Source organism: Rhea pennata, chromosome 1 (assembly GCF_028389875.1).
Source record: "Rhea pennata isolate bPtePen1 chromosome 1, bPtePen1.pri, whole genome shotgun sequence".
NCBI classification, from domain to species: Eukaryota; Metazoa; Chordata; class Aves; order Rheiformes; family Rheidae; genus Rhea; species Rhea pennata.
Genome location: NC_084663.1, coordinates 122531268 through 122543390, shown reverse-complemented (window position 1 = coordinate 122543390; position 12123 = coordinate 122531268). Strand labels below are relative to the sequence as shown.

Sequence of the window (12123 nt, the reverse complement as noted above, 5' to 3'; positions counted from 1 at the left end):
TATTGGAAAAAACTTATACTTGCAACAGTAGAAAGAGACATTGGTAGCTTCTCCAAGCACTGGACGCACGCTGTCTCTCTTATGAGTTTTTGGGTTTTTTTTGTTTGCTTTTAAACTTTCCAGGTACCCCTACGTATATAAAGCTAACCACAGAATTGTATTATCCCCACTGATGTATTTATATACCAGGCACTTAAGATAATGTCAGTTATTAGAAAGAATGCACACATTCCTGGCAGTACCTGTTTCAGGGCGTTCTGCTCCCAACCCTGCTAACAGATCGACAGTTCTGTTAAGATCTTCTGAATTGGGTCCCTTCTCTGATGCAAGTCCACACAGATAGCCCAGAGATTTTAGCTAAAATAGAAACCAGATGCTTGGTTTTGATAGGCTATGAAAACAATATAAAACCCCTTTTTTCTGACATACCTAACTCAGTTCTTCAATAATGAAGGAAAACGAAGTCTGTGCAGTAAGGTCTTTCTGGTGTACTGACATACTTTCCCAAGATTTTTCCTTGGAAAATACTAACATCATATTGTACTGCTTATATAAAATGTGTATTAAAAGTTGTTTCTTGCAACGAGGGTGGAGAACCTTTCAAAAGTTAATGTGGTTCTCACTTGAAAAGTAATTTTATTAAGAGTTAAATTAGAGATAATGTAAGTTACTGATACGTAAATATACACACACATACCTTCATGCAGAACGTTAAATTAGAATAAATCCTTCTACTTCTCCATATAAATATTACATATAGAAAGCTTGAGATATTTGGCAGTTACTGCCAAAGAAATTTCTAGAAACCGCATCTGTATTTCAGTACATAAGTTTGAAAACCATTAATCAGGAAATACAAACAGTCTCCAGTACACTAGATAAGCTTGCAAATTCACCTGAAGGATTGTATTCCAAATGAAAACTTTCTTGAAAAACATGAACAGCTCAGCTAACATTGTGGAAGTTGTGTAATACACACAGCTGCCATAAAAACTCTTTCTGGACCACAGCTGGTACGCTTGATGCTAAGTAGAAATATACCCTGTCTTAATGCAGTTTAATGACATAAAACATCCTACCCATCACTCCTCTAAAGAGCTGGGCATACTCTAGTAATTCCCAGGCCTTGTCTGCCTGTGGAGAAATGGAATATAAACTTGGGTATCTCACATAGAGCAAAGATAATATACAGAAGCATGTGTTAAAGTTTCACTAAAAAACTGCAAAATTTGTTCCACAGAAACAAGTGGGCTACTTCAAAATTATAATGCTACCACTGCAACATATCCTTTGCTCACCTTCTCAGTGGCATAGCTCCATAAACCAACTGTGTGGGAAACATTGGCATCTATTTGAGCCCTATCACAGCAGCCTTCTATTCTTTGCAAGACTTCCAAACAACTCAAAAATACCCAACAATCCAATGCTCCAGGAGGAACAGAGACCTGAAGATGAACAGATAACATTAACTGGGAAATAATCATCAGTTCAGTCAGAAAATACTTTGTCAAAATATTTTTCTTGATACAACATAGCTTATGTTTGCGTAGTCTTAGAATAAGCTGGTCTAAGAGACTGCTAACTGTTCACTCCCTCCTGAATAATATATATAAATTAGTTCATAAAACAGGATTGGCTAAGTAACTAAACAGTGATCATACTAATTAGGTTTGATACACTCACCAAGATGAAAGTGAAGGAAGAGAGAACTAATAGATACTAGTACTGAGAAAGTTTCCAAAAAGTCAGAAATAATCCTAAGGAAAGTAAAGTTAGAAAAAAATTCTGTAGATGTAGTATTTTAATAAGGATACACCTGACCTAACTAATACAAAAATCAAAAGTATCCTATGAAGCAAAAAAAAAAAAAAGATGGAAATGAGTCTAAGATTGTAAGTGTCCTTCACAACAACAAGCTTGTCAATAACGGGATAGGACATCAGTCACGGATAACTTAAAGAACTGTGACAAAGATGAAGAAGGGATTATCAAATGAGACATGGTAGGACAAGGGAGGAGAGTTTAACATCAGAACACTCCAATAAACGTGATAAATATCATATAACTAAAGATCTGGAACACAATCAATTAATGGTATCAAAATTTTGTTCATAAACAATGCAAAAATAAAGTCTGAGAAGTGGGAAGACTATGAAAGTCTTTAAACCCATATACACACAAGTACGTGTGTGTGTGTGTGTGTGTGTGTACACTCTTATGTAGGGGAATTTCTTCAAGTCCATTTTAAAACACATGAAGGTGCCACTTAAAAAGAAATCTACGGTAGATGTTCTGTTTTAAATGTGGCACATTAATGCATGGAACTTACTACACAGGCAGACAAAAATTAACAGTTATAATAATAACAGCACAAAAAACTAACAGAGAACCATAAACCCACAGGATTAAGGACATGCATGAGTCACAAAGCGAAGTCCAGAAATATTCTGATGGACATTATATTGTTCTTAAAGATATATTTCAATATTTATCTGTGGTCATACATAGGGGAGATTAGAATAGAGCATCCTTTAGAAAGCCTGTTTATAAGATTTAAAAAACATCAGTAGAAACTAAAGTGTTAAAAAGAAATCTTGAAGGTACGTAGCAAGACAAAAAGCTCCAAGAGCAGTCACTTCTTTCTGCCTATTCTTTTAATTCTGATAGGATGGGATAGCCAGAGAGACATGAAAAATACTGAGGAGCATTAGTTGGTACCAAAAGGAATCACTAATTAGGAACCACAAAAGGTGGTCAAAACAGTGACCAACTGACATGGCAGTAAGAAACACTACTTTAGATACTCTTTATAGTTCTGAACTGCATTTTGTTACTAGCAGTCTCTATGTCAAGATATTAATTATCCTGTCCTAATTTTCTTCAATACAATATTGTACATAGATTTAAATTACTGGAACTTCAAGAGATCAGTAATAAATTCAGGAAAGAAGCAGACAAATTGCCTACCACTCTCAGAATAAGAAGTTAACTTTCCAGGTGAAAGCTAGAACACTAAGTACACATTCGTTTTTCAGGGATGAGACTTTTCTAAATTCCTTTCCAAAGACAATCTCATGATAAAGCATTCGGTTTTAACAGATGTTTCAGATTGTAACAGGGTTATTTCAGCACCATTTTGATATCTCATAGCCATGCTTAGTGTGTTCTAGTCAGCAATATGTAAACTTAACAAAATCTTGTCAGGTCATATTGGGATAAAATCATACAAATAACGGAATATATTGGACTGACTCACTTCTAATAGCTTGAGCTCTTGCACACAGTTGTGAAGGAGCTCCAGTGCTCGCTGGGAAACCTCCCAGGGTCTCTGCAGGAAGATTAATAACGTGCACTGGCGAGAAAATAGGTAACTGCGCAAGTCCAGTAGAGTAGCTTCTTGATTCTGAATTAGCTCTCTCTTCTCCATATCTATTGGTTTTCGGAGAATTAATCCATTCCAGCTCCTCACTGGCTGGCAAAAAAAAGTCAGCCAATTTGCACCATCTAAGTAAACAGAGTTAACATCCAAGAATCAATCACTGCTTTAAATCAAAGCCTCTTTTCTCCCCTCAGAGGTTGGAAGCTGGATTATTCTTTAAATCACTTATCTATATGATAAGCTTAGTGACTTGACTAAAAAACACAAAAAAACACAAAAAAAATCTCATCACTCACTTCCATAACTAAGTACAAATCTGAATTTCAGAACATTCAAATCTCAAGTACACTTTGTCTTAACTGCATATTTGTTATTAGTATAGTGGCCATCACTTTATAATGTGTTTCTCAGAAATCAAATCTACCTGAAGCTCAAAACAAGCTTTAGCTACTTCAGAATTTCTTATTCAGCCCTTATCGATAGATGTGCCCTTACTTGCAGGAATGGCCTCAGGTTGGAACAGGACAAATACTTTGTTGCAATTATTCCAGCACTAGAATTTTAGCATAGTCACAACAAGTACCTTGCTTAAGTTGTTATATAAAACAACAATCCTTTTTCATTCAGTAAAACAGTTTCTAATTATTTGATACTTCTTGCATAGTAATTTTTCTTGAAGCTAAATAAAATTTCCTGTAGTACAGATAAGTACATATTTGGTAATCACTATGAAACTGAATGAAACTTCTCATATAATTTAAAGCAAACTCAGAACTTTTCTGTTTCATAACTTAGCAGTGAGCTGTGAGAACAGCAACTATATCCCAGCTAAATCAATGCTTAGGTAATTACAGGTTCAGGGTTCCATTTGTAACCCTCAAATAAGAATAAAATACAAGTTTTCATTAAAAATTACTTTTAAGCCTCAGAGGCAAAAAAACAAAACTCCAAGTGAATATAACCAATATACACCTGAGTCTGTACAACATAACACAAGAGCCTGAGGTAGCACAAACTCTAAGAACCTCTCAGCTGTAAGTTACCATCTTTCTACTCACACATACATGGTACCCAAAGCACCAGATTGTTTTAGGAGAAGTATAGCATAGAAACTACTACAGTTAGTATTTATTTACCATTTTAGGACACTTACCACCAGCCCCAAAGTTGACAACGTACTGAGAAAACAAGGCATCCAGTTCATCATACTGCACTAGTGCATCCTCAAATTGCTGCAGCATCTCAAAGACAAAGGCCAGTTCTTCCTTTTGACAAACAAGTAATACAAACAGCATGTTAAATATTAGTCATGTTTTGTGTTAAAGTCTGCCTCCATCCACCTAGAGATCCAGGAATTACTTTTTCCATTTTCCCCCCCACTTCCACTGCTTACATACATAGGGTAATTTGCCATTGTAACTGATGCATCTTTCATTCCATCTTCCATTTACCATCTTCCTAACACAAAGGAGTTCAAAAAGGAAGCTTCAGTCAAATATCTAAATCCATTAATTTCTGCTGCATATCCAGATCCCGAATCACTACAAGATACTGTTGATAGATCTATTAAACTCTGAGTTTCAAGAAAATTGCTGAAGCCTCATCTTTCATAGTAGTTAAAACTTGCTCTTTCTGATTACACTGTGAGAGCAGCAGTTACAGCATCAAAGGTTCAGTTAAGCACAGAGAAGGGAGGGGTCAAAGCTGCTGGTAAAAAAAAAAAAAGAGAGATGTGGATATAATACATGCAATAGGCACTGCATGAAGTCAAAGGAGACATGAAGATGAGACGGAACTAGTGAGGAGAAATGAACTGTACAGGCACCACACAAATCCAAAAGAATCAAGATTTTCAATTCCATTGCTCAAGAATATCATGCTTTTTTTCTACATCAGCTAAAACAAGACATATTTACAAGCTAAAAATCTGAAATTCAATGACATGCTCTACACAGGATTACTTAGAAATAGAAGCTTTTCTGAAAACAGTCTCCAGGCATACTGATATTAATCTAAGTAAAGAAAGCACAGTAATATTCACTCACATTACATAACAAATTCGAGTGCCTTTGTGCAGTCACAGTAATAGAACATTTGTCCAACATTCAAGAGCAAATACTAAAACACTTTACAGACACTCTGTGTTTGCTATAGTCTAGGTTCATAAAACATTGATAAGCCTGAAAAGATTCTGTACTGAGTTACAGTGTAACACAAACCTGCTGCAAGGAAGATCTAAAAAATGTTGCTTTCATACCAGTCCATTTTTTCCTCCAAAAGAGGAAACAGAACATCCAAAAAAAAAAAAAAAAAAAAAAAAAGAAAAGACAGCCAACAAAAAAATGCCATTATTCAAACTAGGACTCAATCATTTTGTTCTTCAAAAATAGACTCGTACCTGGACCATGAAATACTCGCAGAAGCTCCAGCCTGGCTCAGTCCTTTTCTCTCTCAAAGTTCTCATGTCATCTTCAAACTTGCCTAAGTTTTTGGTAAAAGACATGAGCAGCAATGTCCTGAGTTTGGTCAGGAAGGCATTCCAAGATTCCTGAGAACGGGAAGAGTCTTTCAAAGGGTCAGAAAGTACCACACATCTGTAAAGAGATTAATTAAAATTATTTTTAGGAGGGGTATAAAACATAGAATTCATACATAAATACACATTTGAATACTGTGCATATCTGATAGTATTCACAGTGGACAAAACTTGGATTTTTCAGTCAACACTAACTGGTAACAAACAAACAATGCACATACTTACAAGGGTCAGTGACTTTTTTCTTCTCCATAAATAGTAGAGCTTAATATACTCAGATGGAAAGAAGCTTTAAGTGTTTTCCACCCAATGGATATTATAAATATTTATCTTTTTTAAAGAAAATAATGACTATATTATTTCAATTATTTAAACACATGTAAAGCTGCAACTATGCAAGGAAAGAAATCTGCTTAGAAATGCAATTAATAGAATAGTAACTATAGTTACTCCTGGCAAAGATTATGCTAGATGGAAATCAAGATCCATTAGACCACATACAGTCAACCTTTCATATGTCATTTAAAATTATTCTTCATAGTCTATTCTTGCAAAATGCCAACTTACTTTACACATCCTATATGCTAGAGCTGCCACTGCTTTTTTGAAATAAGCCCTTCACAGATCACATCAATTCACAAATAAAAGCTTACTTAGAATATTTTTCTTGCTTCGTTTTTCTACTCCCTCCTTCTCAAAAAAGAACAATGAATAAACATCTCTAAAGACAAGACAATCTCTCATCCAGGCAAAAACATTTCTAGTTAGAAAAATCACCTTATTCTATTGCAAAATGTTTAAATGGAGCCAATCAGTTAGAAATCAAAGCAAATTGAAAAAGCGTTGTCCAAACTATTTGCCAAAATAATACTGTAATATAACAACATTGTCTATATACAAAGCAAGTGCTACCAATTTACATGTTCTAACATGATGACTTGCCAGTCACTGTCAACTTTCACGAGAGTACAAGTGCTTTCATCTACCCTTTTAATTTCAAATGCTTATCTCCTGTCATTCATTCTTATGGAGAAAATCTTCCATTTAAAGTTAATTTTTGAAATAAGGGAAAAAAAAAAAAAACAATGTAGAACACATCCTGTGCAACGTTCTGGAAGAAGAAAAACACTATGTATTAGAGTTAGTTTCAGATTAAGATTTGTGTATTCCACTGGCTTCTAATAGAAACAGGAATAGTTTCATACGTTCATTATTTTCCTTACAGTAAAAATAGATGAAGACTCTGGATTTGAAGCAATTACTCTGTAGTGCAAAGCTGATTAAATAAGAGGTAGAAGGCAGACTGGTAAAAAAAAATAAGGCCTCACTGGTTTCTTATTTCCCTCCCAATTCATTCCAACTACCTGTAATTCTGGTAATATTTTTAAAAGCACCGAAACATACAAACAAAGTCCTAAAAACAGATTGTTACTATGTTTTCTGCCTTGACTCTGTCTCTTAACCAGAAAGAGGTTTCAGTATGCTCGAAATATTTTTGAATCACATTCAAAGCAGCCACTATTCCAAGAGCAACTGAAAATAAAAATTTCCCTTAATTGCTTGTGTCTACATTCTCCAAAGTATATTTAAGCAGACTTAATGGTACCATCAGTTTGAATGCTGGAATGAAAGGTCCTTAAATAACCTAGGATTCTGTTATACAGGAAACTGAATTTTTAATTAGCAAGCTAGTCACAGGTTAAAGTATTTGCAAGTAAAAGAATCCTTACCTGTCACTTTGTTTGTTACAGAAGTCATTTCTTATTTTATCTACTATAGATGTTCTGGGAAGGATATTTGTTTTGTTCTTTTTCTTGGCATCACTCTCAACTACTACAATTAGCCAGTCCACTGAGCTGTGGGCTTTGAGAACATTCTGCCACTTGGTGATGTCATCCTTGACTGTAGCTTTATACACTTCCGTGTCCTGGGATAAAAAGTGATGAATCATCAAAGCAAACAGATACTCTGAACAATTTCAAAAGGTAAATTTTGTTCTAATGGAAGAAAAATATAGAGGAATATCAAATGGAATTAGTGAAAATGAGAAATCAAAACAAATACAAGTATGGTAAGGTTATAGTCTTTAAGTTTCTTTTATTCCTAGTATTTTGGTTAATAGCATATATGTTTTAGAATTTGGAAAATTATAATTCTTTAGATTACTGAAATTAAGATTTTTAAACTTTTAACTCTTATTTTATACATTTTTAATCTTCACAACATAACACAGTTTGAAATGAGAAAGTTTAATCATTCTGTTCTCACAATGTAACAGAACTGTGACATTTCAGCTTTCTAACACTGCTGAAATCTTAAACTATTTAAAGTTTTTGTCCTTTGATTGTATAACTAATTCATAACAGAAGACAACCACTAAGCAATGAACTGCAGATAAACAGGATTAAGACATTTCAAATCTTGCCCAGTTTAGATTGCTAACTTGTACTAACACCAGCTGCATATAGAGGACAAATTAAAAAATATATATATTTAGGTTTAACTTCTCAACAGATCATAACTGAAATAATCCGGTCACATTTTCATACCATGAAGCACATGTGCTGCATTACTGCAGTGGCACTGTTAGATCTTGGGATTTTTTGTGCCAAATCGCTGAAGGTTGGTTATTCAAAAGCATGTCCTTTCAGTGTCAGGCACCATTACAAACAGATACCACTTATGGTAAGAAGTACTCATTTGACAAAATTTCCAATATGTTAAGTATGTAATGTTTACGCAACAGGGACTTGATTGTTCAAATAAGCGTGAAAAGCAAAGGGAAAATACCACAGAGGACAAGTAGAAAGTCAAAACAATTTCATTTTTAAAACTGAATCCTCTGTTTTTCATTATGTTTTCCTAATACTTACACAACATTCTGTCCAATAAATATGAAGAAAGGGAAAGGTCAAGAGAGCCTTATTCCCCTCTTTGGGTAGTAGCTCCTCTTTAAATTGAACAAAGTTAGATTCTAGATGAATCATCTTCGGAGCACGGCCATAAGACCTGAAGAATTTTAAAAGTGCAGTTAGTGAATGGGACATTTATGTAGCAGAACACAAGAACGAAAATGAATTTTAGTGAATAATAAACTGAAATATTCTGGCACTGGAAATGCACTAACTATGCTTATTGACTGTCACCTGACTTACAGAAAGTTAACTAAAATTAGATAACACTTGAAATATGGTAGAGGTTCTGAGCAAGAATAGGACCTAGAAGCTTTCAATTTTAATTAAAAGAAAGTTCTACATCTCTAGGCCCTCCAAAAGTATAAAATCCAAAATAAATAAAAAAAATCCTAAAACAGTTTTTCCACCAGAAAAATGTATCACTCTAAACTTTTTGTAGGAAGTTATATCTATTTAAATTCTGTCTGTATTCTCATAAAAAACAGCCTGTTACTTTCAGAGCATGACTGCCTGAAGCACAAGCAGCCATATACCAAAATAGACAAACAAACCCCCAACTTTTCTTTAAGTGAAGTTCAGCATAGCTTAAATGTGGAAATTGTCCTCAAGTGTACCAAACTGATTACCATGACTAACTAAGGACTTCTTTCCTCAACTAAGTTGCCATATTCAACTCAATTTATGGTAAAAACTTCACAGTGCACCACAAATACCCACTGTTCCAGCTCTAGTAACATATATCGATTATTATGGAAGAAAAATACAATTTACCTCCTCCATTCCATAGGTTCTCTTGGAAGCTGCTGAGAAAGCGTAGGATATAGGGAAGTAAATAAATTCTGATCTCCAGCACCTAAGAGTTAAAGACATTAATTTATTATACAAATTACATAGAATATTAATAAATTATACTATAGTTTATTTCAATAAACAAAATGTTATTTTGTACACTACACGGAAGCCAAAGTTTAGCACCAAGCGCTGCTTTTCTTTTCTTTCTTTTTTTTTTTTTTTAAGTCACATGCTCACACAATCCAACGCTAACAAGATACATAATATACTGTTTTAAAATTCCTATTACAATTTTCCACATTACTACATAATCCATAAACCAGCAAGAAAACTTGCACTCTTAGAAAGACAGAATATCACCCATATAGCTGGTCCAATGCTTAACACCACCAAATTACTCTTCGACCAGAGGCAGTAGCTAAACACAATACATTTAAAGACCTCAAGATTTTAGCCTTCAAAAAAACAGGATAATTAGACAGTGGTTCACATCTTTTGGTAGTTATGCCTACCATTGGAAAATTAGCATAAATAAATAAATAAATAGCCTTACTAGGTTCAACTACTCCTCTCCCCCCTCTCTACTATTTTGGGGCTGCTGAAAATACAAAGTGGTTTCCCATCTACTGCAGGCCTGTGCTTGCTGCTTTCAGAAAGGTCAGGTTCATTAACATTATGCAGGTTCCCTTGAGCTGGCCCTATACAGATGTAGCAACAGATCCAGATAGACTTTAATCACTTAGCTTTGTAGCACACTCAAGCACTGAGACTATTCACAGGTTGTGAGCAATTGCATTAAATCTGAACACCACTAGAGTAACTATGTATAAAAATTAAGAATATGAATATCTACCAATATTATCCCTTAAATTCCATTCTTTAGTGTGAAGAACATGAGAGAGAGGTTCAAAATAAGTCTTCCAACTTCTGACTGAAATTAGTATCTCTGGGCAAAGAGACAGTAGATGCAGAAATAAGGTGCTTTGTTAGACATATTTGAAAACAAGCAGACTAGTTCAATACCCCCAGCCAATGTATAATGCCCAAATAGCCTTTCACATTTCTTAAAGGGGGAAGAGATGGCATTTGACTACTGGCAAACACACCTATCTAAATAAGAAAGGACTAAGGTCAGAAACATGTTTTCCACTGAACATATTTCAGGGCTCAAGTGATGTCATGTACCCTGTCTAAAGCTGGAGTAATGATCTGACCCATATTAGTTCAGCAGTATCACTTATCATTAATCTCTCATCTGCACATTGCCCTGAAGTTATCAGGGCTACTGCTTTCTTGCCCAAACCTCATCTTCACTGCCTTTTTCATCTTTGGCTGGCTGCATTCTCTTCTACCTCAGACCACAAATTAATAAAAATCTTTTATTTCCTCTTACAGAGGCTGCACGCTCTCCACTTCTCCTTCTCCTTCTGATGATCTCTTGAGCTGAAAAGTTACATTTTCCAGTTAAGATTTTAAACAGGCATACAAGCAATTCTGCTGTTTCCTGATATTTTTCCTTCTGCTTCCTTTTGTAATCATTCTCTATTGTATAGCTCAACCTGAATAGAGAGATGCTCTTTCTGAGAAACAGGGCACTAGGGCTGGAGAGGTACCTGAAATTCCTTCTTCTCCCTCCCATCACACAATCATGTATCATGGCACAGAGCCAGGAACTACTTGTGCAATAGTTTAGGAAATCTTATTTGTTTTGGAAACCCCTTTTCAAGTCCATTCACATTTTCCCAAACTTCTTGCTTACACTATTTTGATCAGTAGCCATCAGCACAATTATCGCTGCATAATCAATTAAAAAAAATCTGTGTTTAAAAGCTACAATAAACAAAGCCAATTTTTTTTAGCCTCTGAACACAAAAGCTGTTATTCAGTGATATACTTTCCTAAAATAGCTAAGAACTACTCTATTAGTGCTTCAGCCTTAAGTCTCCAGAAAGGTACAGAACAAACATTTTATTCTTCAGTCTTCACCTGTATCCTACTCCACATTAAGTGTACCACAAAAAAATCTAAAGACTATAAACAAATGCCTAAAATAAATAGTGAAACAAATGTTAATCATATTGTTAATGTTATCTCACATCAGGTTACACTATCTCACTGAGCTAGGCCATGGAGAACAGTCTATTGATCTGCAACTCATTACTGCCCACAGAAAGTGAAATACAGCTCAGTGGTTTAGCAACAGCAGGCTGACCACATTCAAATGTGAATCCAGGAAGCTTGGAACCTGAACTAAAGAAGCAGTTATATATTTTGCCTCTGGAGGATAACAAAAGTACTCCTTCTAGACTATCCCTAAAAGGCCAATATGGTCCCCCCCCCTCAAAAAAAAACCTCAACATCTTGAGAGAAAAAAAAATGATTCAGAATACAGAAGAACTACTAAACAATGCCATTTAACTATCCTGCTATTACAGACAACCAAAACATATTATCAGTTTAAGAAAAATTAAATCAGTTTTAAAAAGTTAGGGTTCCCCCCC

The 12123-nt window shown here is 34.8% G+C and overlaps 1 protein-coding gene across 5 annotated transcripts in view; it reads right to left on the bottom strand.

The window, feature by feature from the left end:
- TRAPPC10 (trafficking protein particle complex subunit 10) overlaps window positions 1-12123 on the bottom strand; it is a 41504-nt gene that overhangs the window by 21018 nt on the left and 8363 nt on the right. For 4 of the 5 annotated variants that reach the window (XR_009961148.1, XM_062599419.1, XM_062599427.1 and 1 more), the window contains exons 2-9: window positions 9602-9683; window positions 8789-8924; window positions 7646-7842; window positions 5778-5973; window positions 4533-4644; window positions 3257-3504; window positions 1299-1445; window positions 243-357 (exon numbers count right to left, since the gene is read on the bottom strand). Coding sequence is in view for 4 of the 5 variants with exons in the window: in XM_062599419.1 (XP_062455403.1) it covers window positions 243-357; window positions 1299-1445; window positions 3257-3504; window positions 4533-4644; window positions 5778-5973; window positions 7646-7842; window positions 8789-8924; window positions 9602-9683 (1233 nt within the window). In the remaining variant the exon portion in view is untranslated. Of the gene's footprint in view, window positions 1-242; window positions 358-1298; window positions 1446-3256; window positions 3505-4532; window positions 4645-4776; window positions 5054-5777; window positions 5974-7645; window positions 7843-8788; window positions 8925-9601; window positions 9684-12123 lie in introns of those variants that run through there. The other variant, XM_062599449.1, reaches the window with a different exon arrangement.